The sequence below is a fragment of the Eleutherodactylus coqui genome, chromosome 9 (genome assembly GCF_035609145.1).
Source record: "Eleutherodactylus coqui strain aEleCoq1 chromosome 9, aEleCoq1.hap1, whole genome shotgun sequence".
Lineage (NCBI taxonomy): Eukaryota > Metazoa > Chordata > Amphibia > Anura > Eleutherodactylidae > Eleutherodactylus > Eleutherodactylus coqui.
Window position 1 is genome coordinate 126,307,935 of NC_089845.1, and position 26,707 is coordinate 126,334,641.

Consider the following 26,707-nt stretch of genomic DNA (forward strand, 5'->3'; position numbering starts at 1 on the left):
GCTGCCATAGAAGTCTATGGAAGCTTGCTGCGTATTACAGCAAAAGATAGGGCAGGACCTTTCTTTTCATGCGCCATATAATAAAGACGACTGAAAGTTGTTGTGTGTCCTATTTTTTCTCGCATGATTATCTTATGTTGCAAAAAACTGTTCGCCTGAATGAACCCATTGAAATTCAATGCTTCACAAGATCGCGTTTTATGTGTGATTTTTTTACACGCCGAAATGCCTGCGTAAATGCGGTCATCTGAATAATACCTTAGGGGGGCTTCACATGAGCCTATGCGGAAAAACACCTGCCACAGTGCACTATTTGCGCATAAACGAGGCTTGAAGAGGTAGATTTGTGCACAAGTCTGCTCATAGTACTGTACTTTATGCGCACGCAGGGTTAATTCACAAGCACGCAAGACATAGTTTCTGTAGAATAAAAGGCTAATTAGCCTAATGAGGTTCAGATGTGTTCTTTTCCCTGCATACTGAGCAGTGTTGAGTCAACAATGTGATGCAGCAGCCAAAAAGTCAAACACAATTCTGGGATGTATTAAGAGAAGCATAGAGTCTAGATCACGTGAGGTCATTATCCCCCTCTACTCTTCCTTAGTCAGACCTCATCTGGAATACTGTGTCCAGTTCTGGGCACCCCACTTTAAAAAATACATCGACAAACTGGTGCAAGTTCAGAGAAGAGTTACCAAGATGGTGAGCAGTCTGCAAATCATGTCCTATGGGGAACAGTTAAAGGATCTGGGAATGTTTACCTTGCAAAAAAGAAGGCTGAGAGGAGACTTAATAGCCGTCTACAAATATCTGAAGGGCTGTCACAGTGCAGAGGGATCAGCCCTATTCTCATTTGCACAAGGAAAGACCAGAAGCAATGGGATGAAACTGGGAGGGAGGAGACACAAATTAGATATTAGAAAAAACTTTGACAGTAAGGGTGATCAATGAGTGGAACAGGTTACCACAGGAGGTGGTGATTTCTCCTTCAATGGAAGTGTTCAAACAAAGGCTGGACAAAACATCTGTCTGGGATGATTTAGTGAATCCTGCACTGAGCAGGGGGTTGGACCCGATGACCCTGGAGGTCCCTTCCAACTCTACCATTCTATGATTCTATGTGTTTCACGCTTCTCTTTGCATTTTTGTGCAACTCCCATAGAATTCTATGGGACCTTTGCTGGAAAATGCTGGAAAATAGAGCAGGTCCTAAACACCGAAAACACGCTACTGAGAACGAACCTATTGAAATCAATGGGTTCTATTCTCCATGTTTAGAGTGCAAATAATTTCCACGTGCAAAAACAAGCGCAAATATGCCGGTGTGAAGAAGCCCTTAAAGTAATAGAACACCATTATTGCACAGTGACAAACAATATTAAGATTAAACAGACGACCGTGAATTTGTCCTGTTTTGAGGGTGTGAAAATCACGCCCTCAAATTAGATGAAATGAAACCATTCACTTCAATGGTTTTGTTTTCACTATTAGTATTCTCGCGCGAGAAAAGGACTTTTTTTTTACATGCGAGAAAAGATAGGGCAGGAGCTATTTTCCTGTTTTTTTAACCTGTGCGCAATAGTGCAAAATTTGAACGGTAAAAAACATATATAATTTTGACTGGTTCATGCGCTCATACGCTCCATAGCAGCAAGCGTATTTGCGCATGCGCTTGTCCTTTCTACCCCATAGTACGGTTTCCGATGACCGTAGGCACAACTACGCTACCCGCTACGGAGCATAGTTGCGCCTGAACGAGTGAAATGTGGTTTTTCTAACTCCATGCCATAGGAGTTTGAAAAAAAGCGAGGGAAGATAGATGCCATGATTATAACGGCCGCATAACAGGATTATATCACATTCCATGTGAAGAAGCCCTCAGGTTGAATCTTGGTTTCACACAAAGCTCTGTGAGCTAAATAACTTTATCTCTAGACTGCTACATTGTAGCAACTATGAGAGGTTGAGCTCACAGAGCATTGTCTAGGCTGGGTACAATTGTATTCATTTCTCAGCCGAGAACAGAACCAGCTATGTAGAGGCTTACCGCTTCTGACCGTAGACAAGTGTTCTCATTCACTGACAGCAAGAAAGTTGTAGAACTTTTAATCTATACAGTGATTAAGATTTCTTTCTATAACACCTTATTGATAAGATCTGTTCTTTATCAGCCTATAATAACCTCCTTGTTGCAACACAGTAAGAATACGTCCTACAAACAACCCTCCTCGCCGCAATCCGATCGGTGACACATGTGACACTGTAATTATATTCCTGTTTACAAGGCGAGTCAACTGCACAAGGGTTAATGTTTCAGTTCCATGTAAACCTTGCAATTAGGAGAATATAAAGGAGTGGCGGAGCTTCACCTGACGATGGCGGATGGAGGGGGGGGTGAGTGTAGGATGACAGCTACAATGTGACAAGGCTGCAGCTGTTGCTCTCAGGATACAGCCTGGAATTGAGTTTCCAATTTTGCAATAACAAAGCTGAGGTATAAACAAAGCCACATGTCAGATTTGGAGGCCGGGCCTGGCACTTCCGGCAACAAAGCCTGGCCTATATATAGCATAGAAGAAGCTGGGAACAGCAGAGAGAGAACACTGCAAGAGCAGACAGAGGCGCACAAAACAGCTGATACCCAGGACAATAGCTCACACAGGACCATGCCATTCCTAGGACAGGACTGGAGGTCCCCCGGCCAAAACTGGGTGAAGACTGAAGACGGATGGAAAAGGTTCCTGGAGGAACATAGTAACTTTGTCAGTGACATCAACAGGTAATGACAAAAATATCATCCTTCCTATATAGAAGAAGCTTCCTGATCCCATCTATAAGGGATGAAATATCTATACGGGCATCATTTTGTCTACAGATGTAGCAGTGCTGGATTTGTTCTTCGGCTCTTTAGAGCTGCATTACTTCTGCGTCACATCTGATAATAGCTTTAAGACAACAGATAACACACACAGCTCTGTTGCATCTCGGCTCGCAAACTCAGCACTGCTACATCTATATATATGTTATTCAGCCATAGATAGTTCTTTTTTATTCTCCGTATATAGGCACCAACTTGTCGCGGATCCGGCACATAATATCGGAAGAAAAAGTGCTGCATGCAGCGCTTTATCTTTTGGGTAAAAGCCGGGCAGCTAAGCAGAAAGCGAACGGACCCCATTGTAGTCAGTGGGGTCTGCTCAGTGCTGTTCGGTCCCGTCTTAAGACATTGCTGTTTGGCCAAATTCCCCTAAGCCACCTTAATAGACTTCTAATACATCATATAAGGGATCACTTTCCCATTAGCGTTCCTAGGATTTGTGTGCTATCTAATAATGTATAAATGTATATCAGATCCCATCTATAAGGGACAAATTAACCATAATGACTTGGATCAGGGCATGCTGGGAGTTGTAGTTTTGCAGTAGCTACATAGTAACAGGTTGGAGTGAGACTTCCCATAACAGATAAGGTTACAATGTTGCAACTTGGTGCAATGCAGCTACATTGTATAAGCAGCCTTGAAGAACCTCTATAGAGGATGATCTGTAGTAGCTGTAGAACTACAAGTCTCAGGATGCTCATATTCTGCAAGAAGTGGATGTGCCGCTGCTATTTCCATAGCGAATCGTCCATCCTGCGGGAAGCTGATCTATAATAAGGCCATGTAAACAGTGACTTGGCTGATGGAGCTTTTCAGAGGTCGGTTTCTTCCCTGCGATCCGAGCTCTACGCAGCTATGTTGTTTTTCTTTGCCTTCAGAAAAGCATGTGACCTGCAATACCCTCAGCTGCATGTAGGTGGCGATAGAGCAATTATTGACAAAATTCCTGGCACATCCCCAGCAGGGTGACATTGCCCAGAATGGTTGGCAGCTGTTGGCACTCTGTATACTGTGTGTACACTGTATGCGGTGACGGTGCGCAGGGACGGGGTTGTGGAAGTATAATAACAGCGCTGGCTCTGAGATTGCGCAAATGTTTTATTGTAAGATGCGTATAGCTTACGACAGGCTTGTTGAGCAATGATTAGAAGGTCATGTCCTCGGCTGTTTCTATAAGGGTGCATTGATAAAAGCGAAAAATGTGTGCGAGTTGCGAGACGCACGAAACTGGCATGAAAATACAACCCATTGTTTGCGACGCTGCGAGGCAGAAATATTATGGCGTGCTCTATTACATGCAAGTCTCACACGCAGATATGCGGTCTATCGCACAGCACATGGACCAACAGCGGCTCGCTTGTGTGAACGCACCCTCACATAGACTATGATGCAGAGCTATGCTCATAAGGAACCCCTGCACCTTGTACTCCTGGGAGGTGGGGGTCCCAGAAATGGGACCCTTATATCATAAATGTGAATGGATGGGACACCCCATTAATAACATCCCAATATGTTGAATTCTAATCCATGGTAATAAAATAAAATGCAGTAACATTTATTATCACTGTCTAATTACATTTAGATTGCAAGCTCTTCAGTTCAGGGAAGTCACTCTAGTCGTTTTCGGCATATGTTAACAAGAAACGCAGATAAAACAGCAGAGTTTGAAATATTTCCATTTATTTGCGTTCCCTTCACTTCCGTTTTTTCAACAAAAAAAAATTGCGCTGTCGGCTGCGCTATTCTAACCGAAAAGTGGAGATGAAACGGGCTGCAATCAAACGGAAATATTTCCGTTTTTAATGCACATTCAATTCAATGCACAACTGCGGCTAACACTGGTGTAAACGAGCCGTAATTCTTCATAAGGGAGTCTCTTAGTTCCCCTAATGAACGTGGTATGTGACTAGATAGTTTGTTACTTTGTGTCAGAGCAGATAAAAGGGTTGAAGTGCAGGGTGTTTAGATCACAGAGGAATCTCTAGACCGGATATAATTGTGACAAAACCTCAGCTGTGAAAAGAATTGGGTCTGTACAGGTTTTTAAGACTTTGGATGTCAACAAGAATGTTTCTAGTCACTGACAGCAAGCAGAGCTATTGAATATGGCAGGTAATTGAAGCACAAAGTATATTAGAAAGTTGCAGAATTTCTATATATAGAGTTATTCACCTTTAATAATGCTGGAAACCCCCTTTAGCAATTAGTGTAGTAAGTATCGGAATCAGTTGGGGGTGGGGCAGATCATGTATGACCGCTTGTCACATAACATGTTATTTATAGACATTGTGTCCACAATTGTTCCTGCTGTCTCCTCTGTGACCGTCAGCTTTGCCTCAAGCTCCTCTCGTGATCTGCTGTGTGACAATGACATGTTATGGGGAGAGCTGTGTGACTGTCACTATGGCTGCCGTTAGAGTCATCAAAAGGGGTGTATGTGTTTAAAAACAACAGAAACAGCGCCCCTCAGGCTGAGTGTGGTATTGCCGCTTAGCCACACTGACTGGAACAAAGCTGAGCTTTCAGCCTTAGGCTAGATGGCACCTTGTGTGAACTTTTTTAACAACTCATAAGAAAAAAAAACACTATATATATATTGCGTTAACAAGCAGTCTGTTTGTGCAGAAAGCAGTAAGATAGCAACATTCCCACACTTCTTGAATAACTATGATTCCAGAACCAAGCTCAGCACATAAATACGGCACCAGAACCAAGCACATAACAGAAATTCAGCATGGACCAACCTCAGTACATAGATATAATACCAGAACCAAGCTCATAACAAAAATACAGCACAAACCAACCTCAGTACACAGAAACCTACCAGCACCTACCTCAATACATAAACACAGAATCAGAGCCAACCTCAGTATATAAATATAACACCAGAATCAAGCTTATAACATAAATACATCACAAACGAACCTCAGTACGTAGATACAATACCAGAACTAAGCTCACAATATAAATACAGCAGCAAACTAACTGATTGTATGTGTGGAAGCCAATGGTTTGAGAGAGGGGAGGAGACAGAGCCAGGAGGAGGATGATTCATGTAGCTCACCAGACACTGCCACATAGAGTAAGATGATCATATGACCCAAAGGACCTAAGCGGGCGATCACCCCCCTGTGCACCCGCACGAGCTGGGGACCAGTGTAACTATGATTCTACATATTCCTGAATTCCATTGACCTGAGCACCCCCACTCCCCCTCAGTGTGAGAATGACCTATAGCGCTGTTCATCCTGGGCCTCCTGTTTCATCAATAATAGCAGAAATGCCATAAGTGCTCTAATACAAGTAGCACAATGTTACAAAATAACGGTGTATGATGGAACTTTTCATAGCAGTACACACGTGTATATATATATATAGCTCAGGGCTTGTAGGAAAAGTTGAGTCCCATTAGTTTAATCACACTTCTAGGTTCATGTTTTCCATGGTACCATAATATTGGAACAAGTCCGACCCCCCCCATCTTTGTGGTATTGTGGATTTGCCTTATAGTCCTATTGGCCCTGAAGGGATAAACCATTTATAAACTGGAGGTGTCGGCCTGGCACCGCTGCCTCGCTCATACTCTATCCACTACAGAAGCTGCATTATATGAGCGATGTGTAAGCCTTTCAGAAATCCATCTGGCTCTGACAGATCGCTGTTCATTACTTCTCTTATGTAACCTATTGTTTGGCAATATTTGGAATAACAGAACAATCCATCCGTGAAGCCGGCGCACAATTGTTGGCCCCCAATCCGCTGTTAAGAAATGATCCTTTTTAGGATTGTAAGAACTATTCCTAGTAATTGCTTTTTTTCTAATTAAACCAAAATTACATATTTATTACATTCTACACAAGGCGGAATAATGTCTGCCCTTTTTCTTCTCCCCCTCAATTGGCAGCAGTAGGGTTATCCGGGCATAACTATAGTGGGCGCAGAGGGCGCAGGACCACCTGGGCCCTGGTGCCAAAGAATCCTCTGCCAGATAGGAAGCCACCACTATTATAAATGGCAAACGGTAGGTGAGGACCTGGGAAAGATTTTGCATTGGGGTCTAGGAGCTATAAAACACACAATATAGAGGTGCACATGTGCATCTAAACGGGCAATGCAAAATACCCGCATCTAAGAATGTGCCAATTTAGCTGATGGTTTTGCCAACGGCTTGCCAGGAGGTGTGGCTTGAACTTTCTGCACACCGATGCAAAATCTGGTACCAGCACCGCCATGTGCCATTTATAATACTCCGGACTTATAATACTGCTACGTCTGCAGCCTCCATCGTTGCCCCCATTCGCTTGCCCATAGTCAGCGGTATTTTTCATAGCAACTGCTGGTAAATGTTCTCGTTGGTAAAATGAAGACGGACCACTTTCATACAACTGGCTCAGCAACCAGACTGCCCAATACGGCGCTGAATCTCTCACCATTGCTGGCACATTTTAGCTCGAAGATGCAGCCAGTAATTTGTGACGCTGTCACTTTAAGTTAGCGACGTTAATACAATCTTAGGAAGTAAACGGCAATTTGTTTGCCACCAGCTCAGCTCTGCTAGACCGGCATGTTGAGGCTTGTCTATACGGAGCTATGCATCATTACTCCCTGTATTCCCACAGCGTGAGTCATTGTAATCCCAGAGTTCCCCTGGCACCATGTCTGTGCCCGGTATCCATATCACTCCAGGACACATGGGACATTATAGCTTATGAAAACAAGCACCATGGGGCAGATTGATTAAGGCTGTCTAATATATAATAATTACCTTTATTGATATAGCACACATATATTACGCAGCACTTTACGCCACTTGATATTGGGCTTTATGACATTGGGGCTCACAATCCATATTCACCTATCTGTATGTTTTTGGATTGTTTGAGGAAACCTATACATATATGAGAATAATTAAAGGGATTTTCTACTGAAATGTAATCACAGTGTAATGCAAAGTTCTCCAATTGTATTTCAATTCCAAAACCTTTTTTAAGATCTCTGCTAGCTGTCAGTGAATGGGAAAACTCATGTTTACACCCAGAAGACAAAACTAAAAACCTGTACACACTAATTACTTATCACTGCGGAGAATTCACTAGTAGTATCCAGTCTATACTACTGAGGGCTGCCTCCCATTGTATCCAGTCCAGACTGCAGCCTAATAATACATTTTATCCTCTAGGGATTTGTGCTACCGCTATGTTTAGCTCATAGAGCATTGTCTAGACGGGATACAAATATAGCAAGAGCTCGGCTGGGGAGGGATGTTCACATTGTATGGAAATAAAGTTTAATGTCACAGTTTTCTAATACATTTTCTTTCAACGCTTTACAATTTTCAAGATCTCTGCTTGCTGTTGGTGAATGGGAATATATTTGTTAACCTACATAGGCTAAAAGAAAACTGTACAAGTCTAATACTTCTCATAGCCCCCATATGATCTTGTATGGGGTCAGATCTTACAGATGAACTCCTGTCTTTCCAGTTATTGCCACATGGAGAACAATAAGGACAACAATAAGGAGAACCTGATTACAAACCTGAACTACGATATCGCTGCCAAGAAGAGAAAGAAGGATTTTCTCAACAACAACACAAAGACACAACGTAAGAGCCTGTCACAGCATCACATTGTATCTCCGCATGACAGCCTGCATTCTCATTGGTTGATTGCATAGAAGGCCTTTATAATGCAGTATATAGGATTGATACATTGTTACAATAAACAATGGCCCTTCTATGGGGAGATACAAATAATGAGTCGCTCTTTCACCTATTTATGACTCAGATTTTCTTTCCCAAACAGATTTCTACCAAGAGAAGTGGATCTATGTGCACAAAGGGAGCACCAAAGAGGTGAGAATGTGACCTCCTCCATCACTGTATTCATTAATTATCTCCTCTCTGTGTGTATTGCGCATGGGTAGAGCAACCTGCAACCAGTCGGATCATGGAAAGGACGATAGCAGCAGGAGAGGAGTGTGTTGATCTCATAGGAGGCAGTGACTTGATCACTTGTGACTATTTTAATAAGGACAGTGCACCCTACGTAAGGGCAAGTGTTTTGCTTTGGGCAGGGATACAACACATAGCCAATCATATCATGAGAAGGATGAAAGCAGCAGAAGGAGTATGCTGATCTTGTATCAGGCAGTGACCCCATGGTGATAATTTTAGGGAGGACTGCTTCATGAAGTTGGTGGGAATAAAACCCTTTGATGCCAATATGATCATGGTCAAGGGAATGTTTACTGGAGAGGTGTGTGTTAATTTTGTGGGAGGCACTGATCGATCCAATCACAGGATTATGTAAGGGACAACAAGGTAGGTTACAGGTGATCACTCTAGTATCATAATTGGATAAACAGTAACATACTGGATCATACAGTAAGAATTAAGACCTCAGGAGGAGAAGAGTATGTTGATTTTATGGACGGCAGTGACTTATCCAATCATGTGATTGAGTAAGGGAGGAGAAGTTGATTGCTCTAGTCTCATAAATTGGGGAGGAAGGGGGCTGAACACTTAATAGTCTATTGGATCATACATTAAGAATGGGCATCATGGGAGAGGAGTATGTTGATTTTGTGGAAGGCAGTGACCTGTCCAATGATGTGATTCAGGGTTATGCTGTGTAGGACCGGGCAAAGGTCATGAAATGGGTAGGGATAAAACATGTACAGCTAATAAGCTGATGGGAATGATGACATCAGCAGGAGAGGAGTGTGTTGATTTTGTAGGCAGCAATGACCTGTTCATTGATACATTTGATGGCGGGGCTTCATTGGACAGGAGCAGTTTCATTAAAAACAGGGGAAAGGAGATAAGTGGAGGCCACAAATAAATAGTGGAAGCCACAGACATCATAGAAGATATCAGTTGATTAAAAGTACTCGGCTGTTGAAGCCACATCTATAAAAATTGAAAGTATTCATCCAAATATTTTTCCACTGTCTTGTTAACCTAAGCAGTACCCAACATGTAACTAAATGACAGTAATAATGTATAACTGGATCCATAATGCCAGTCCAGACGATTTCCTAACACGAGCGTTCCTCTGTAACTCTCAAGTGTTCCTTGTTTCTACAGCGTCATGGATATTGCACTCTGGGTGAGGCTTTCAACCGCTTGGACTTCTCCACTGCCATCTTGGACTCTCGGAGGTTCAACTATGTTGTACGAGTAAGTATCTGCAATATCTCTTTGAGCTTTTAAGTTAATTGCATGGTGAAATGTTTCTAAAGTAAGTGAATCTTATCCAGGAATCTTATACTTGTAACTTGGGATTAATCAGTATCGGGACCCCTCACCTACCATGTGCCCTTTATAATGCTGGTGTCTTTGTATGTGGCAGAGGGGTCTTTGGGTTCTCTCAGGTGCAACTGCTTCCTCTGCACACCCTATAGATTCACCACTGTCTGCCAATATGTCATTCTGGGGTTATCTATGCAGCTGTGGACCGGCGGGGAAAACTAAGTATTAGGTATGTAACTATTCAAAAATGTCAAGTTCTGAGAAGTTGCCCCGTAGCAGAAATTCAACCCCTGTCATCTGTGTTAACCAAATGGGAAGGAGGGCATTTGCTGACTATTCTATTGCATTGTCCAATGAGCTTTGAGTATCTGACAGGGGCAAATATTATTTTTGCCAGGCTTTTTCCATAATAATATTTACTTTGGTCTTGGCAGGCCCCATAAAAATGTAATTTGCGTTGTTGTCTGGGTGCCATCCTAGGACCATCTGTGTAATTGTATTGCGTAACCAGATGCCTTGTGTATTCATTTCAAACACAAGAATACCACATGTCTTGGCAGCAGCGCTTGGGTGGCTTATAAATCACATTGCTGAGACTCACCATGTAAGCCGTACCGTGACTGGCCAGCCGTAGATGACTTTATCTTTGTCTCCTTGGCTGCCCTCTTTGTCTAACCTTCATGAAAACTTGTCTTCTTCCAAAAATGTTCAATGCTATCAAGTATCACGATCTAATTTCCCACACTGTGGCACCAGGATGTTTTTGAAGAGTGGAAGGAAACCAAAGAATACCCACACAAGCATGAGGAGGACATACAAATTTAATGTAGATGTTGCCTTAGTGGGATTTGGACCCTGGAGTTTTTAGTTTTACTTGCTAGTATGGGAACTTTCAATAAACTTGGTTTTAGGAGATGATAGTTACTAGCCTAACAGCTTTGTGTCTATATGAATCGGCCCTGTTGTGTGATATGAAGGAACGGCTGCCATTTGACTGCAGGTCTCTTCTGCGATACTTTTAAGCAACCTTCCAGTTTCAGGACAAAATTCTGTCCCAAGATTGGAGGGGCTGGGAGTTATATTAACTTGCCGTTCGTCTAATTTTCTGCTTTCAAGTCCCATTTTCAGCCGTCCAAGATGGCTGACACAATTTTCAGACTACCAATGCACTAAATCTACTCTGATTGGTCAATGCTGCTCATGTGATCATCACTTGCCAATCAGAAAGCATTGTACAGTCTGTATTAGTTTATAGAAAATTGTAGCAGCCATCTTGCACACCTAAAACCAGGGTCCAAACTGGTGACCCGACAGACATCAGAGAAGAACAAGTGCAAGTAACATATCCCCAGACCCTCCATTTCCAGGACACTTTAAGAAATGACTGTCAAATAAGAGCCCCTGCCTTCTTTGTGCTCTATGGAAGTGCTGAGCTATTGTAAGCGAAGGTTTACATACAGTAGATAGAGCATTATAGCTGATTTCAAAATGAGTCCTTACGCCTTGCAGTGAGTTGAACCATAATATACCAGTATCGAGGGTAAAATATTTATATTGATGGAGAGGTGTGCACATATCCACTATGTAGGCATATATAATAATATGGAATGTTTGTGACATAGTCCTACATGACCAAGAACACGTTGTAAGAGATGGAGAACCTAGCTGGTAAATCATGGCTAATCCCTGATAAATAAGTTACATAAATCCTTGTAAAAACTAAGAACTGAAGAAGGGAATTCATGGTATGCCGTAGAGTAGGCTAATGTTGCTCCTTGTGGCTGATATCATCACCTGTGATGAATCGCTCCTGGTGATGTCATCTTCACATGATATCATCGGTGTTTTTTTTTATATAACCTGGAGTAAGGATGAGCTCAAGCTTTTCTATACTGAGCTCATGCTTGTGTTTGTAAGGTAAACGCTAAAGTAAGGGCTCGTCCACACTGGCGTTCGCCTCAGTTATACATTTCCGTTTCTCTATTCCGTCTGAGGAGCGGAGAAACGGAACTAAAAATGGAGTTAACGGTCCTGTTTTGTTCCGCATTGATTTCTATGGTATCTTCCGTCTTGAGTAAAAATCCATCAAAATCAATGGGGAACAAAACAGGACCGTTAATTCCGTTTTTATTTCCGTTTTGTGCTCCTCGGCCGGAATAGAGAACCAAAAATGTATAACTGAGGCGAACGCCAGTGTGGATGAGCTCTAAATCTGACAATAACCTACAGTTCTAAAAGAGTTAAGCCAAGGGCCAGATAGTAATCTTACATCAGGGCCCCCCATCACGCGGGCGTATTTGTGAACGCAAACTTTGCATGCACAATACGTAGAGAAGAAAACCTATTAATTTCAGTGGGTTTGTTCACATGCACATATTTTTCTTGCGCATTTCGGTCACACAAAAAAACCTCAGCATGTTCTATTATTCTGCACCTTTGTGCACCCAAAGTCCCCATAGAAGTCAATTGTGTTGCCCAAATATGCGCAAAATATGCTGGGAGATACTTGAATACTATGCAATTGCACAGGAAAAAGAACACATTTGAATCTCATTAGACTAATTAACCATTTCAATCTTTGCTTGCTGCATATAAATTAACGCAAAAAATACATTAAAATACACTGATGCGCACAGAAAAAAAACATCGTTAATCCCACAAAAACACAGCACTCAGGGGCGCACAAATACGCATACGCTCGTATCAAGGGGGCCTAAGACTCCTTCACACAAAATACACAATTTTCTACTAATTAAGCATTTTTGAGTATAAATAGTCCCATTTTATCTCAGCAAATGAATGAGGTAGTCACAGCCCCGCCCCTTTTTATACTTAAAGGGGAACTTCACTTAAATGATTCTTCTGCATGCACTCATAATGTTTAACTGTCAGTAGCTACCTATCTTTAGACCCCCTATAACCTGTGCCTGCTCTATAAGCAAAAATATGAGAAATGCCCATTGAAGGCTGTCCTATCCATAACTTCATAGACTAAAGGTTTCTAAACTAATATTGGCTTTATTCTATAGCATATCTGCAGCCAAGGGCTTCACTAGGACTTTAACATTGATGGTCAAGGTTTGATCAATGGGGATTCAAACTCTGAGACCACCGCTAATCAGCATAACGAAGGGGCATCTTCATTGTTTACATAGGCACAGTGGCTTATCAACAGCTCTGACTTGCAATACCACACACGGCCTGTGGGTAGTTGTGGCGTTGTTATAAGCAAAAAGCAGACATAGTTATCTGATTTTGTACAGCCCCTTTAAGACTGAGCTGTTTATGAACCACTCCGATACATGTGAGTCTCTGCCGGTTCCCCTCTAAACTCTATGACACTTGGGAAAACATCTGTGTGCAAAAATGTTAAAATTACCGAAAAAAAGTTCTTGCTGCGTTGGCTGATGAAGCCGAGATCAATACAACGTGATCCGTGAACCTTTACACCATCCACATCATTAATACAAAAGCCAAAGCGAATCCATCAATATTTCATCATATTCTGGAATATGGTACAATCATAAAATTACCACAGTGCTATCCAGTGCTTCATTAAAGAGGACCCGTCCGATCTCCTGATATGTCTGCTTTAGTAAATACTTGCAGTCCAAATGAAATAACAACTTTCAAGCACTTTTTTTTTGAGAACTTTGCTTTGTGTCATCCCTCCGTTATTCCTCCTGGAAATAGATGAAGAAATTGCCAACTCAGCTTGCACTTAGGTGTATCAGCTTGACTGCCTGCACTGACTAAGCAGACTGTGTATGGACATAACCCATTGACAAGGCAAATGGTAATTCTAAGTTGTCATATACTTCCAGGAATAATAAGAGAGGCACAGCACAGTGCAAAAATGACAAGAAAAGTAGAACAGACACGTCAGAGGAACGCACAGGTCCTAATAAGCTGTGACAGTGGAATGATTCCTTGAGCAAAGTTGATAAAATTTATTTTTGGGCATTTCATAGTTATTTTTGGGAATGCCGGGGAATAACTAATATGGCTGCTATAAGCACCCCCAGAGGGCCGGTCACCCTACGCAGGGTTGCCAACCTGCATTTTTCTTTTTTTTTCTGGACAACTTACAACACAATCGGCCACTGACAATCTGTTCTTTCTGCGACTGACCCATATGTGAACATAGCCTTAGAATCGCATCACGAAGGTGTATATGTGCACGCACAATTTGTGTAGATTAAACTAATTAGCCATTTAATTGGTGCATACAAAAGGCACATGCCTTGCGGGCGCAAAAAGTACGATAAAATACGCCGATGTGTGCGCAAAAAAGCATATTTCCTTCCCCCAAAACGCTTAGTCACGTGTGACTGATACCCGGAGACAAGAAAATGCATCAACAAAGAATTTCTTGACAATCTGCCCCCATCCTCGTGCTTGTGGGCAGCTGGGGTGACGGGCATCTGAATCCCCTGTTGGGAAGATTTGTATTGGCTTGTGCAATGGAAAAGGAACCTGATCCGGCGCCGAGTCATGATGCCGGTGACAAGTCACATGCCGGTGACTGCAGAGTGACAGCTGCAGGCGGATGGCACTTGATGATGGGGCTGCCAGGTGTAACCAGGAGTTCAGCATCTTGTAAAGTAACTATTTCCCATATGACATGGGCCGTGCCAGCTGCCCACTCTGCTCCGCTATCTCAGGAACTGTCAGCAGTAAATAAGCTGTGACATGTCATCTCCTCTGTACTCCAGCCCTGATGCCATCTGTCAGTGTTGTGCCTTATTGCAATGCGCTGGGTTACATCAATGAGAAGAAATCGGTCAGTATCTTCCGACATGCTGGAACCGTCACCCCCAATTTCTGTCACTAGGGACATATGCTGCACCCCTTAAACTAGGGCTGGGCTCACCGGGCTTCGAGGGCGTTAAAATGAAGAGGAAAGGTGAGGCAAAGGTAGTCAGAGGGCCCACGGTGATACTCACCCAAAGGTCTATATAACTATTATACAGAGCGTTCGGTCATAGGCAGATGTTTCCTCGACCTCCGAGGCAACTTCCTACATGCCTTAAAGGGGTATTCCCATCTTAAACCATCATGACATATGTACCCATACGAGCCTCAACTTTCGTCTCTCTCGGTAACTTCCATAGACTTTAGTGGAGAGAGCTAAGCATTGATTTCCAACACTCTTGATAGTTGAGGGTCTGAGAAGTAGGACCTGCTCCTATCGGGCAATTTGGCATTTTCTGGTGATGGAAATACCGCTTTCAAAAGGCATTGCTCTCCATAGTAAAAAAAAATCATCAGTTATTATACATTTTCTGCTATTTCTTATATCTGCAGAGTGACAACTATTATGGCCACCAGCTTCTACAGGGGTCATCTAATAGTTTGGCCTGATTTGGTACATCTGCCTAGCTCTATTGCAACATGAAGACGATATCACTGAAAATGTAGGCTGCTCTGCCTTTCAAGAGTAATGGAGAGCTGAGTGACAACCCTTGTTGGAGTGTGATGGTGGTCATACTGGTTGTCATCCTGCTTTACAATTGCAATCGATTATGATCATTACCAGGTAATCTGTATACGATCTCCTAATTTTGTGGTATTTTTAAGGTTTTCTCTTTTTGCCTAGCTCCTAGAACTGATTGCCAAGTCCCAGCTGACGTCCCTGAGCGGTATCGCCCAGAAGAATTACATGAACATACTGGAGAAGGTTGTGCAGAAAGGTACGGGTACAGCAAATGCAAGGCTAGGCCACTGATGAGACTGAATAAGTATGAATATTTATAAAGGACTCGGACCTGTTCTAGTGACCGGTGGGGCATGGAAAAGAGAGGGTCCCATAGCAAAGTGGGCCCCTTATTAAAGTGCATCAAAGAAACCCTTAACAGAATTCCCAATCCCCTTATTTTGAGAAAACAACTTCCTCTGGAGAGGCGAGTCCAGCACTGGTTCTGGCCACCCAGTAGAAACTGGGGTGGGACCAAACATCTCTGAACTCCCTCTTTACATGGGACCCATAGCAGCCATATGGTCTGCCTCTATGACATGTACACTCCTGCGTGGGGGACTGGTAGTCAGACCTCCAACAATCTAACATCCAGTAGAGTGGTAATAAATGTTTGTAGCCAGTATACCCTTTAAGACCCTTAATAGTAAATGGTAATAGAGTTTATGGTGTAGGGGTGGGAGAATAACCCCATTTTGCTTCAATGGGACAGTCAAAGATGGATTAAATAGAAGTAAAAGTGGCAATAAAAGAATCATGAAAGAGTACTCTGGGATACAGTGGTAAAAGGCTACTATGCTAGAATGGGGCTTGGAACCAGTTAAGGAAGTTGTCTGGTCTTTCCAAAGACAAGGTAAGGACATCTTGGTTCTCCCAATGCTAGTACCACCAGTGATCCTCATGTGTTTAGTTTCCCTGCAGTGCCTCTACAGGGGAATTAAAGTATTACACAGTTCTCAATGAAGTGGGCTGTCCCACAATGGACATTTATCACTTATCCACAGGATAAGGAGATAAATATCTAATCACGGGGACCCCCACTGAACACTAGAATGGGGGTCCGAAGCCTCCCATTCCTCTTCATTGCATAAGTACCATGAGGATGAGTTTGAATAGAGCGGCAGTCAGACATGCAGGCTGATGTTCCATTCAGTGTCTATGACAATGGGTAGCTGAGTGCAGCACTAATTTTCCTACTTTCATACACTGCACCAGTCTGTCTACAACGGGCACAGCAGACCTACAACAAAACTCTTCTAGCTAACTAATGGACACCCACCACTGATTTGTATAGACCTTAGTCTGGGTCAAGGAAAATCTCATAGTGAAGGAAAACGTTTGATTTTCTTGAATAATGAATCTTTTTTGCTTTTTTCATGACAGTTCTGGAGGATCAGCAGAACATCCGTCTAATCAAGGAATTGCTGCAAACCTTTTACACCTCACTGTGCAACCTGGTGCAAGGAGTGGGCAAGTCTGTCCTGGTGGGGAACATTAACTTCTGGGTTCACCGAATGGAAACCATCCTGTATTGGCAGCAGCAACTCAACAACATTCAGATCACCAGGGTAAAGATGGAGAACAAAAAAAACACAATAAGCCCATAATACAATAATTAATACTGCATAGATCGCTTTATAGATAGGAGATAGATGTGAGATAGCTAGATAAGAGGGGGAGATATGAGATGGATAGATATGCAATGGATATATACAAGAGAGATGCTAGATAAAAATTATAGATAGACTTTATTTTGCATTGATATTTTCCTTTCTGTTCAGCTACAGAGCAAAAACTGCTTCTGTTGTCAATGAACTGGAGAAGTAGGAGTTATCAGCTCAGCTAGCCTTGCTGTTTCACCCCACTAAGTGCACGGAAGCAGAGTGCCATAGCTGATAAGCATAGAAGGAAATGCAGAGTGCCATAGCTGATCAGCATAGAAGGAAATGAAAGTTTTACAGCAACTTGGACAGTATAAAGGACTTCTTTATTTCACCATTTCAGTAAGAAAACAACAACAAAAAAAACAAACCTACACATTTAAACACCTACATGTTTCAAGGAGGATCTCTTAGGATAAGACTAAAAGATCCTGCTCGAAACATGTAGGCATTTAAATATCTATACTTTTTTTTTTTTAATCCATGTTCTTGCTGAAATAAATAAGTATTTTATACTGTCCAAGTTGCTGGAAAACTTCTCTAAATTCTGCTGGTTTCCTGTTAGGAGAGAGCAGTGCATTATGGAAGCACAAATGACAGTTACACAGTTAGAGCTCCTAAGTCACATATTGAACAATGAGAGCAGTTAACCCTTTGCAATCCAATTTTGGATTCAGGGTTTTTCTAGGGAGCTTTCTCTTTCTGCCATTATACAATGTCGTCATCTGCTGGCTACAGCCAGTACTGCAGTATGTGAGGCAACCAGCAGAATTTCGAAAGTAGCAATGATTACGAATGGAAAAAAATGCCTAACGTAACTCAAAATCAGTACAAAAACCATATAATAAAGTATTTGCAAAGTTACTCTTTTTTTTAAAGGTAGATCTAATCTGTGAGATACTAATAGATACAGAATTTCACTTTGAAGTGCAGTGTCATGGTGCTCATCCCTTCACATTCCTTGCAGCTTAACACATTGTCTCTTCTATCTTTAGCCTACGGGTAAAGGAATGACCTTAACAGATCTGCCCTTGTGTCTGCAACTGAACATCATGCAGAGGTTAACAGATGGCAGGGATATCGTGTGCTTGGGCCAAGTGTCTTCAGATTTGCAGGTTCTCAGCGAAGACCGTCTGTTGTGGAAAAAGCTCTGTCAGTATCACTTTACGGAGCGGCAGGTAACTCTATCCGAAGGCACAAAACACATTCTCTACCTCTCGCAGGGTTCCTTCACGCGCTACAATAGCTGCTGTATCCTCACATATGAGGCCTTTCTTCGGACACCGGGTACTCATTAGTACTTCATTACCCTACGATGGGTTTACAGAGCGGCTCAGTAGAAATTTACCTCTGTTCGTTGCTTTGATTAAGCCCAATGAGAGATGACTACAGTAATAATCTCCAGCTGAGTTGCCAAAACTACCCCAAACTATTGCAGCATTTACGTAGCTGACGGTTCATGGTGTTCTAGTATTACTCATCCTTCTATTCTTCCTATTATTAAATCTTATCTCCGGCCAACAATGAAAACTTGCCTATGCTCCTGAGGCTTTATATGGACCAGATCCCAACTTCTGTCTTACTAAAGTAGTAGTAATTATTTCCCATCCTCCATATTCGTTCTCCTCCTTCCTCCCTACCTTAGCTCTCCCTGGCACAGCAACCTCTTATTTTGCATACATACCTAATTGAATCTATAGTCTGCCATATAATCTGGTATACAGTATGTGTATTTGGCCATCAGGAATCCAACGAGAACCTTCACCCTTAATTATCTATAAATACATAGAATGTAATAAGGATGTAAATTGACATTTCTCCATCTGATCCATTTCGTACTCTTATCCGTAGATCCGTAAGAGGCTTATCATGTCAGACAAGGGGCACCTTGATTGGAAGAAAATGTACTTCAAATTGGTCCGGTGTTACCCCAAAAGAGAACAGTATGGCGACACATTACAGTTCTGCCGTCATTGTCACATCTTGTCTTGGAAGGTAAGAGTCGGGGGCGATGGACGTTGATGTAGAAAGTCAGCTGGACCCTTCACGTAACTTCTAATGATACCTGGCACATTTCAGTAGTCCTATCAGGATAGCTGCCATCACTTAAGAAATGCTTCCCATGAGAATTTAGATTTTTGATGTGGGATACATAGTATAATGAGTGCCAGAGTGCCCACATACTAGAACCAAAATGTCCCCATATTAGAATCTGAGTGCCCTACAAAAGCAATAGGCAAAGTGGTCATTTAACAAAACCACATAACAGAACCAAAATGTTCCCGTAACAAAATTAAGCCAGCCACAGTGCCCACATAACAGAGTCAGAGTGCCAACAACAAGAGTAGATTACCCACCCAACAGAACCAGGGTGCCCCTCTAACAGGGCCAGCAAATGTTCCGATAACTGAACTAGGGTGCCTAAATGACACAACCTGAGTATGGCATGAGAGTGCTAGCTAGAGTGCCCCATAACAGTGTGAGTCGGAGTGCCCTCATAAACATTACCAATCAGTGCCGTGATTTACAGTGCATTGCATTTTGTGAAGCATGTCTGTTACGTGCATCACACTGGTATTCATCATATGTACAGGCAGTATTTCTATGTATGTATTCTTCCTCCATGGATATCCTGCATACAGTCATTGCAACTTTAGGGAACATTCACATGGGCGTATGCAGCATTTTCATGGTCAGAAACTGTGTGCGTTTACTGCCTATTTGGACCTTTTTTGCTTCTTTTTGTTAATATATTCATTGGATTTTTGACGTGGGCAAAAAACGCAAGAAAATCCCATTGATTCAGTATAACTTGTATGTATGTATGATTAGTCATACACAGATAGATGTCAATCACTGATAGGACCACCCACTGGACTCCTAAGTCCAGAATGAGCAAAGCCTTAAATGATTGAAATACAAGTTATACTGAATCTTTTCCCACAAAACTACATATTATCTGCTCAGCTCCTCCAACATGATGCCTGCAGAACAAACTAACTATTCAATGTGTCTTTAATACTATCAATGCATAAAGCTATCAAGACTGACCCCTGCTGGCCATGCTTGGTATTACCATTTACTGACAAACCAGACTCAACCATCATGTTAAGGCCCTTTCACATGCAAAGATAATCTTTCAAACGAATGAAATATTTAGTGATCTATTTGCATAAAGTGTTAATGGCCATCAACAGATTACCATCTCATTTGCATGTAAAAGGACCTGCAGGAGTTGTTTGCAGAGCCCAGCCTGTGTTTAAACACACGCCCAGCTCTGCAAACAGCTCCCGGGACATTGCATTACTCCACGTGGCTAGTGTAAACATGCCGCTGGGAGAACATCCTGCAGTCTATTGAAAGACTGACTCAAATACAATCAAATGAAATGTATTTGCTCAGTCTTTCAGAGGTGTGAACAATGGATTTTAAGTGAACTGATATCCATCGATCAAACGAAAACTACTCGACACCCGCGTTTACATGTAACAACATCACTCATTTTCGGCCGTTTGGACGAATTTTAAGCAATAATTGTTGCGCGTAAAAGGGCCTTTACTAGTACTTTATTTACAGCCATTAACTCCTATTTTCCCTCCTAGGGCACAGAGCATCCCTGCACAGCCAACAACCCCGAGAGCTGCCTGGTTTCTCTGTCCCCACAAGATTTCATCAATTTGTTCCGATTCTGAACCTATTTTCTGAACTTAACAAACTGAACTCTTCCAAGATGTATATATTGTAAATATCTCCTATGACATTGATCGCTGCCTGTGGAAATGGCGACGTTCACCAAGCGAGTACGTGTCTGAAGAAAAGATGAAAAAATCTCAAGTAGGAACAGGAAACTGGTGGATCTGGATCCAAGAAGCTGAACTTGAGGACATACTGCTTATATAAAGTAGCTCCATTTGTAGTGTGAATGAATGTGGACCTTGATGAGTGATGTCATAGCTGAACCATTATAAAGAGCTAATTAGAATCTACTCCAGATGGTCCATTTTACTGTAATCCAAAGGGTTAACTAGCGCCAAATCTGGAGAACTTATACCTGTATTTCTACCTCTTCTTCACCCTTAAACTAACAGAAGTCACCCATCTCTCGGAAAGGCATAGGACGGAGCAGTCAGGTGTGAACAAGTGACAAGTGTGAGGAATTGTGAAGACATATCAAGCAAACGTTGGAGGATAGAACATTGGATTTGATGTCATCCATTGTATTTTTGTGTGGTTGTTCTCACACTACATCCTATGGTTTGGACTGTTATATAGCGTAGTAGTGGTAAATTTTCCCCTGTGTCTTAACCCATTTAAAGGGGAAGCTTCAATTTCCATAAATAGCACTTTTTTAGCACACAGAATATGTACTGTATATATATATGTTCACAAAAAATGCACCTTTTTTACTTTTTTATATTTGTTTGTTTGTAAGCATAGGAAACAGGTTTATGTATATTTTTCGAATGTATGCAGGGTCAAAGCCAGGATGGAATAGCAAAATGGATGAGGAGCAATAGTCCAGGCCTATCAAATAGGCTTAGCATAGATCCTACGGCTGGGGGTCTGCAGTTGCACCCTATATGTCAGTGGTACAAAGGTATAATAACATATCATGTTAGTGCAATGATGCCACGCATTACTATAGATTATGTACAGTGCAACATCATCTAGTGGTTGGGTTGTGAATACAGGTATAGCTTCTGTTCTGAAGCCACAGAACTCCAAGTTATGCCTTTGCCCTTTGACACCTAGTCTGAGACCAACAGGAAGAATTGCATGGTGAGACTCAATAGTCGTAACTTGAGTTGTTCTTCTAGGCTCCACTGATAGTCTGATTGTAGACTTGGTTACAGTCCTGCTGGACTCTAGGTGACTTTCTTCCGCTTGCCTCAAAGGCCAACACTTGCCAGCATATGACTTATGTGATGTGATATGACATTAGGATTGTACATGCCGGGGGAACTCATTGAACCACATGTAACATTGGCCATTCAAAAATGACTGTTCTTGGGCTTGCCAAGCAATAAAGATGGAGTTCTGTAATTTTATACTAGGGTGAACCGTTTAGGTGTAGGGCACCCTAATCATTTAGGGGGATGAAGATTGCAATTTACATCATAAAGAATATAGAAAATGATATGATGAATGATCTCTGGTGAGTTAGCAGTCATTATGATTGTCAACAGTCTCATAGGGAATTCTTAAGTTTCAAGTGAAATGATCTCTAAGAAGCTGCTGACTTCCGAGGCAGGTATGACTGTAGGAGATTCCCGTACCCCTAAAACTGTGATGACAACTATATTAGCATTACTTAACTGAGGCATGAGGCACAAAGTGCAGCCTTTCAACCCATTGGCTTTTTATTGAATAGCATAGATGATGGAGAACAAAAAAACGGGAACCTGCTTGTTGCACATCAATGGTCCTCATCATCATTAGCCCTACGGCTGGATTCAGCTTGGAGACCCGGTGCTCCTTTGACCCCTATTGCATTTATATATGAGAGGTGGATGGACATGCTTATGGCTTTCTTGAATTGTCTATGAGAGTTATGGAGACAGGTGAGTCAACAACCCCAAAAACAAGGAAAAGGGGCTGATGGCACTTGTCTTCACAGAACAAAAACTTTATTCACTCATGTTAAAATACAAGTGTATGTCTTAGGAAGATGTTAACATGTTTCAAACCAACTGGTTCCTACTCATAGCCAACATTCATTGAGAGTCACATAGCTGCATGGACACCTCTCCACCCCTTCTCAGATGGATTAGTAAACGACGAGTGGGAGAACGGGTGGTGGAGGTTCTCTAGGTACTCAAGGGGATGGAATTCCAAGGGCACGTGTCCTATTAGACCTCCCCATATTCAGCCCTGGATGGTCCCATTTAGTAGCTGTAATGATGATGGATTGATCTGTTGGGTAATCGGTCAAGACTTGATTTTTTGGATAGGGTTTATGTAGTTTCTCGGAAGTCTTCTTGACTTTGCCCAACAATTGGGCAATATCTCCTGCATATCTGAACAAGTCCTCAGCTGCTGATGTGCAGATGATGGAAAGTGCAATCTATTGTACAGAGCAAAGAACCTGTGTGTACATATATAAATAGATATTCCACGATGAGATCTGATATCTCCACTTGGCATGTCATAAAAAACTTTTTTCTTCTGTGAAAATATTGGAAATACAAATGTGTAATATATAAACTATAGACTTGTTTTACGGAGTGTTTCTCATGGACTCTTTTCTACCTTTTGGGATGCTGCAGCACTATACAGTAATTCATGGTACGTAATGACGAACGATGTATAATGGACTCGTCCGAATGCAGAAATGTCTATAAAATATTTAGTGGTTGTTTTTTTTTTAATTTATCAGAAAAGTTTTTCTCCTGCTCATACAGTGGCATGCACACCTAAGACTGGCTCTCATGGAGCCATTGGAGAATTGAGGTCCAGCCCTGGTTGGTACCATCCTGGGTGACCAGAACCTATGCAGGATTCCCCTCTCTTGCATTGTTAGCAAACCAGAGGGAGTGGGGGGCGTAAATTATCCCGAGTGTCATGAAAAGAGTGTTGAGGGAGAAAGGAGCCCACATTAAAGGGGTTGTGTGTGCAACATACACACTCCTCCCTGTATACGGGGATTACCCCATGTCCCGTTCTTGGCACAATCAGCTGGTTTGCTGAGGGCAGCTGTGGTCATACAAGTATTTCCGATGCAGCAATGTATTACAGGACGGCAAAAAAATGGGAGCCGATCTTACTGAGCAGTTCTGGGTCATATAATGGTCTCTCGCTGGGATGACCCCACTCTCTATGACATTCATATGCCCTAATAGGGTATGCAAACAAGGGATGCCATCTTGGTTGAGCTTCTTAAAGTCGATCGCTTCAAAGGATTTTTTTGCCATGGGCTTGCCCCTTCTTTACTTGCCAACGGTGCCCTCCATCTAGCCTGAAAGCTTCCTCATTGAGTAGTTATTTGCACCTTTTGAAAATGTTTTGCTCCCGGTTTTATCAGTTTTTGTATATATTCATGGGATCCTTGCTATATTTCCTTTTTGTTTTCAAGCAGCCAAGAGCTACGGCTTCATTATACTTGGTATCCTCTGTGTGATACTCTGTTCTATGGGACTGATGGTTTACTGTCGTGAGTGTATGATAATGACATGGACCATAAAGCTGTTCACCCGCCTTGACCTGTGAAATTTTTACTGTATGAACTCATACACTGCAATAAAACATGACATGTTTACAAGCATTCCTGTCATTTGCTGTGATGGTTTCCTTAACCTTGAAGGGGGAGGTATGGGAAGAGCCAAAAAGGCCTTCATTTTCCCAGAAGTAGCGCCACTCTTGTCCATGGGAAGTGACTGATATTGCAGCTCAGTCCAATTCACTTGTTTGGATACGAGCTACAATACCAAACCCATCCAAGAGCGGACCAGGACTGGAATAGGGCTGAGCTGCATTAGTGCAACATGCAGTGCTATTTCAAAAATGGAAACCTAACAGAACGGACGCAAGCGAAAGCTTTCAGTTTGTTTTTCGTCTTTTAAAAACCCCATTGAAATCAATAGGGGAAAAAACATCCATTTATTTCTGTTTTAATTCCGTTTTTCTACTTTAAAAAACGGAGCAGAGAAATGGAATTATGACTGAAGCCCAAATGCAGATGTGAACTGAGCCTAAAGCTGGGCTAACATGGCTGTATACGGAAAACTGTGTGTGAGTCACGTAGGTTTACCGCCATGGAGCCGGCGTATCGCCTCATATGGCTATCTGCACAGTCATTCCTGTGGGGTTTTTTGTTTAAATTTCCCACGCTGTGGCTTCACGAGGGCGAGTATATACACCGCCCATATTGCGTATGGGCAGCGCTGATTATGCACCCATAGAGAACAATGGGCTCTAGCGCACGTAATATACGGCAAAGTGGAACATACTTCGTTCCTTTTGGCGCTCCCGAATTACACAATGCATGTGAGCGAAGCAGCAAAAGGCAATGTATTTGCCTACAAATTACTGCGTATCATACGCGCGGATATAGCACTGAATACGCAGTAATCTTACGCTTGTGTGAGCCCGGCCTAAGAGAAGCAGAGATGAGACTCCAGGGGGCAGAAGAGCACAGAAATTGTATCACCGCGCAGCGGAAAAACATCTCCTGGTCAGATGAATGCAGATTTCTGTTGCACCGTGCTGATGGGTCAGAATTTGGCACTAGCAGCATGAATTGATCAGCAGTTCAGTGAACGTTAGTACCTCCATTTTATTTATGGCAACTACAGGAAGCTTCCTACCTGCAGTGAAAATAAACTGCAGAAATCTACTCCATGACAAACTGTTGCGGTTCTGAAGGCCAAAAGAGTTCCAACACGCTTCTCGATGGGGCTCATTAATAAAGTGCCCATTCAGTGTATTTACCCGGGAAAAATCCAACTTCGGAACAAGAAAAAGGCCGGACTCACATGGACGTATGATTGCCATGTATTACTGCTGTACACCCGTGTGATACGCGGTAACTTGCAGGCAATCAATTACATTGCCTTACGCATTTCCGATCTCATTATTGTGTTGGAATTGCGTAATACGTGAGCGCCAAAAAAGAATGCAGCTTATACATGTATACACATGAGATTGAGCCCACTGTACTCTATGAGCGTGTATATACGCGCGCCCATACACAATTATATTGCATATGGAGGAGGTGTCAACGCGCCTTTGCAATGGCGCGGAAGTATAAACAAAAAAGCTATGTGTACTACGCATGACAGCGTGCCTGAGTTACAGTCATGTGCAGTATAATTTCACCACCATACATGGTAGTACACCAGGTCACCGCCTGCTCCAGAGCTGTAAAACGCTGTGTGACCCCCGTAGTGTTTTACGCCTATGGCCGTGTGAGCCCTGCCTAAAGGGTGTTATAAGTCTGTGTCGCAAAAATACGCTCTTTTCTCACCATGGACTCGCTAAACTCACTGTTGCCCTTATCCACTCTCAGCTGGATTATTGCAACTCGCTGCTGATCAGCCTCCCTCGCACCAGACTTGCCCTCCTGCAATCCATCCAGAATGCAGCAGCCAGGCTCATCTTCCTGTCCAGCCGCTACTCGGACGCCTCTGCCCTGTACCAGTCACTGCACTGGCTGCCCATCAAATACAGAATACAATTTAAACTCCCTACCCTCCTCCATAAAGCCCTCCACAGCACAGCGCCCCCCTACATTGCTTCTCTCATCTCAATCCACCACCCAGCTCGTGCCCTCCACTCTGCTAATGAAATCGGACTAACTGCCCCTTTAATTCGAACCTCTCATTACCGCCTCCAAGACTTCTCCAGAGCAGCACCTGTCCTCTGGAACGCACTACCAAAAAATATCAAGGCAATCACTGACTTACAAAACTTCAGGCGTGCTCTGAAAAGGCACCTCTTCA

The 26,707-nt window shown here is 42.6% G+C and overlaps 1 protein-coding gene across 1 annotated transcript; it reads left to right on the plus strand.

The window, feature by feature from the left end:
* Positions 1-2,571: 2,571 nt before the first annotated feature.
* On the plus strand, positions 2,572-24,531 carry FBXO32 (F-box protein 32). Its single transcript, XM_066578476.1, has 9 exons — positions 2,572-2,779; positions 8,365-8,486; positions 8,686-8,735; positions 9,969-10,061; positions 15,733-15,826; positions 16,993-17,177; positions 18,266-18,448; positions 19,122-19,265; positions 20,873-24,531. The coding sequence occupies exons 1-9, from the start codon at positions 2,667-2,669 to the stop codon at positions 20,960-20,962; spliced, it is 1,074 nt and encodes a 357-aa protein (XP_066434573.1). The 5' UTR covers positions 2,572-2,666; the 3' UTR covers positions 20,963-24,531.
* The last annotated feature ends 2,176 nt before the right edge of the window (positions 24,532-26,707 follow it).

Bases quoted from the DNA above. Each gene is read 5' to 3' on its own strand.
- FBXO32 (XM_066578476.1), top strand. From the start codon at position 2,667: ATGCCATTCCTAGGACAGGACTGGAGGTCCCCCGGCCAAAACTGGGTG. The intron at 2,780-8,364 runs GTAATGACAAAA...CTGTCTTTCCAG, and splicing joins TTTGTCAGTGACATCAACAG to TTATTGCCACATGGAGAACA. The intron at 15,827-16,992 runs GTACGGGTACAG...TTTTCATGACAG, and splicing joins GGAGAAGGTTGTGCAGAAAG to TTCTGGAGGATCAGCAGAAC.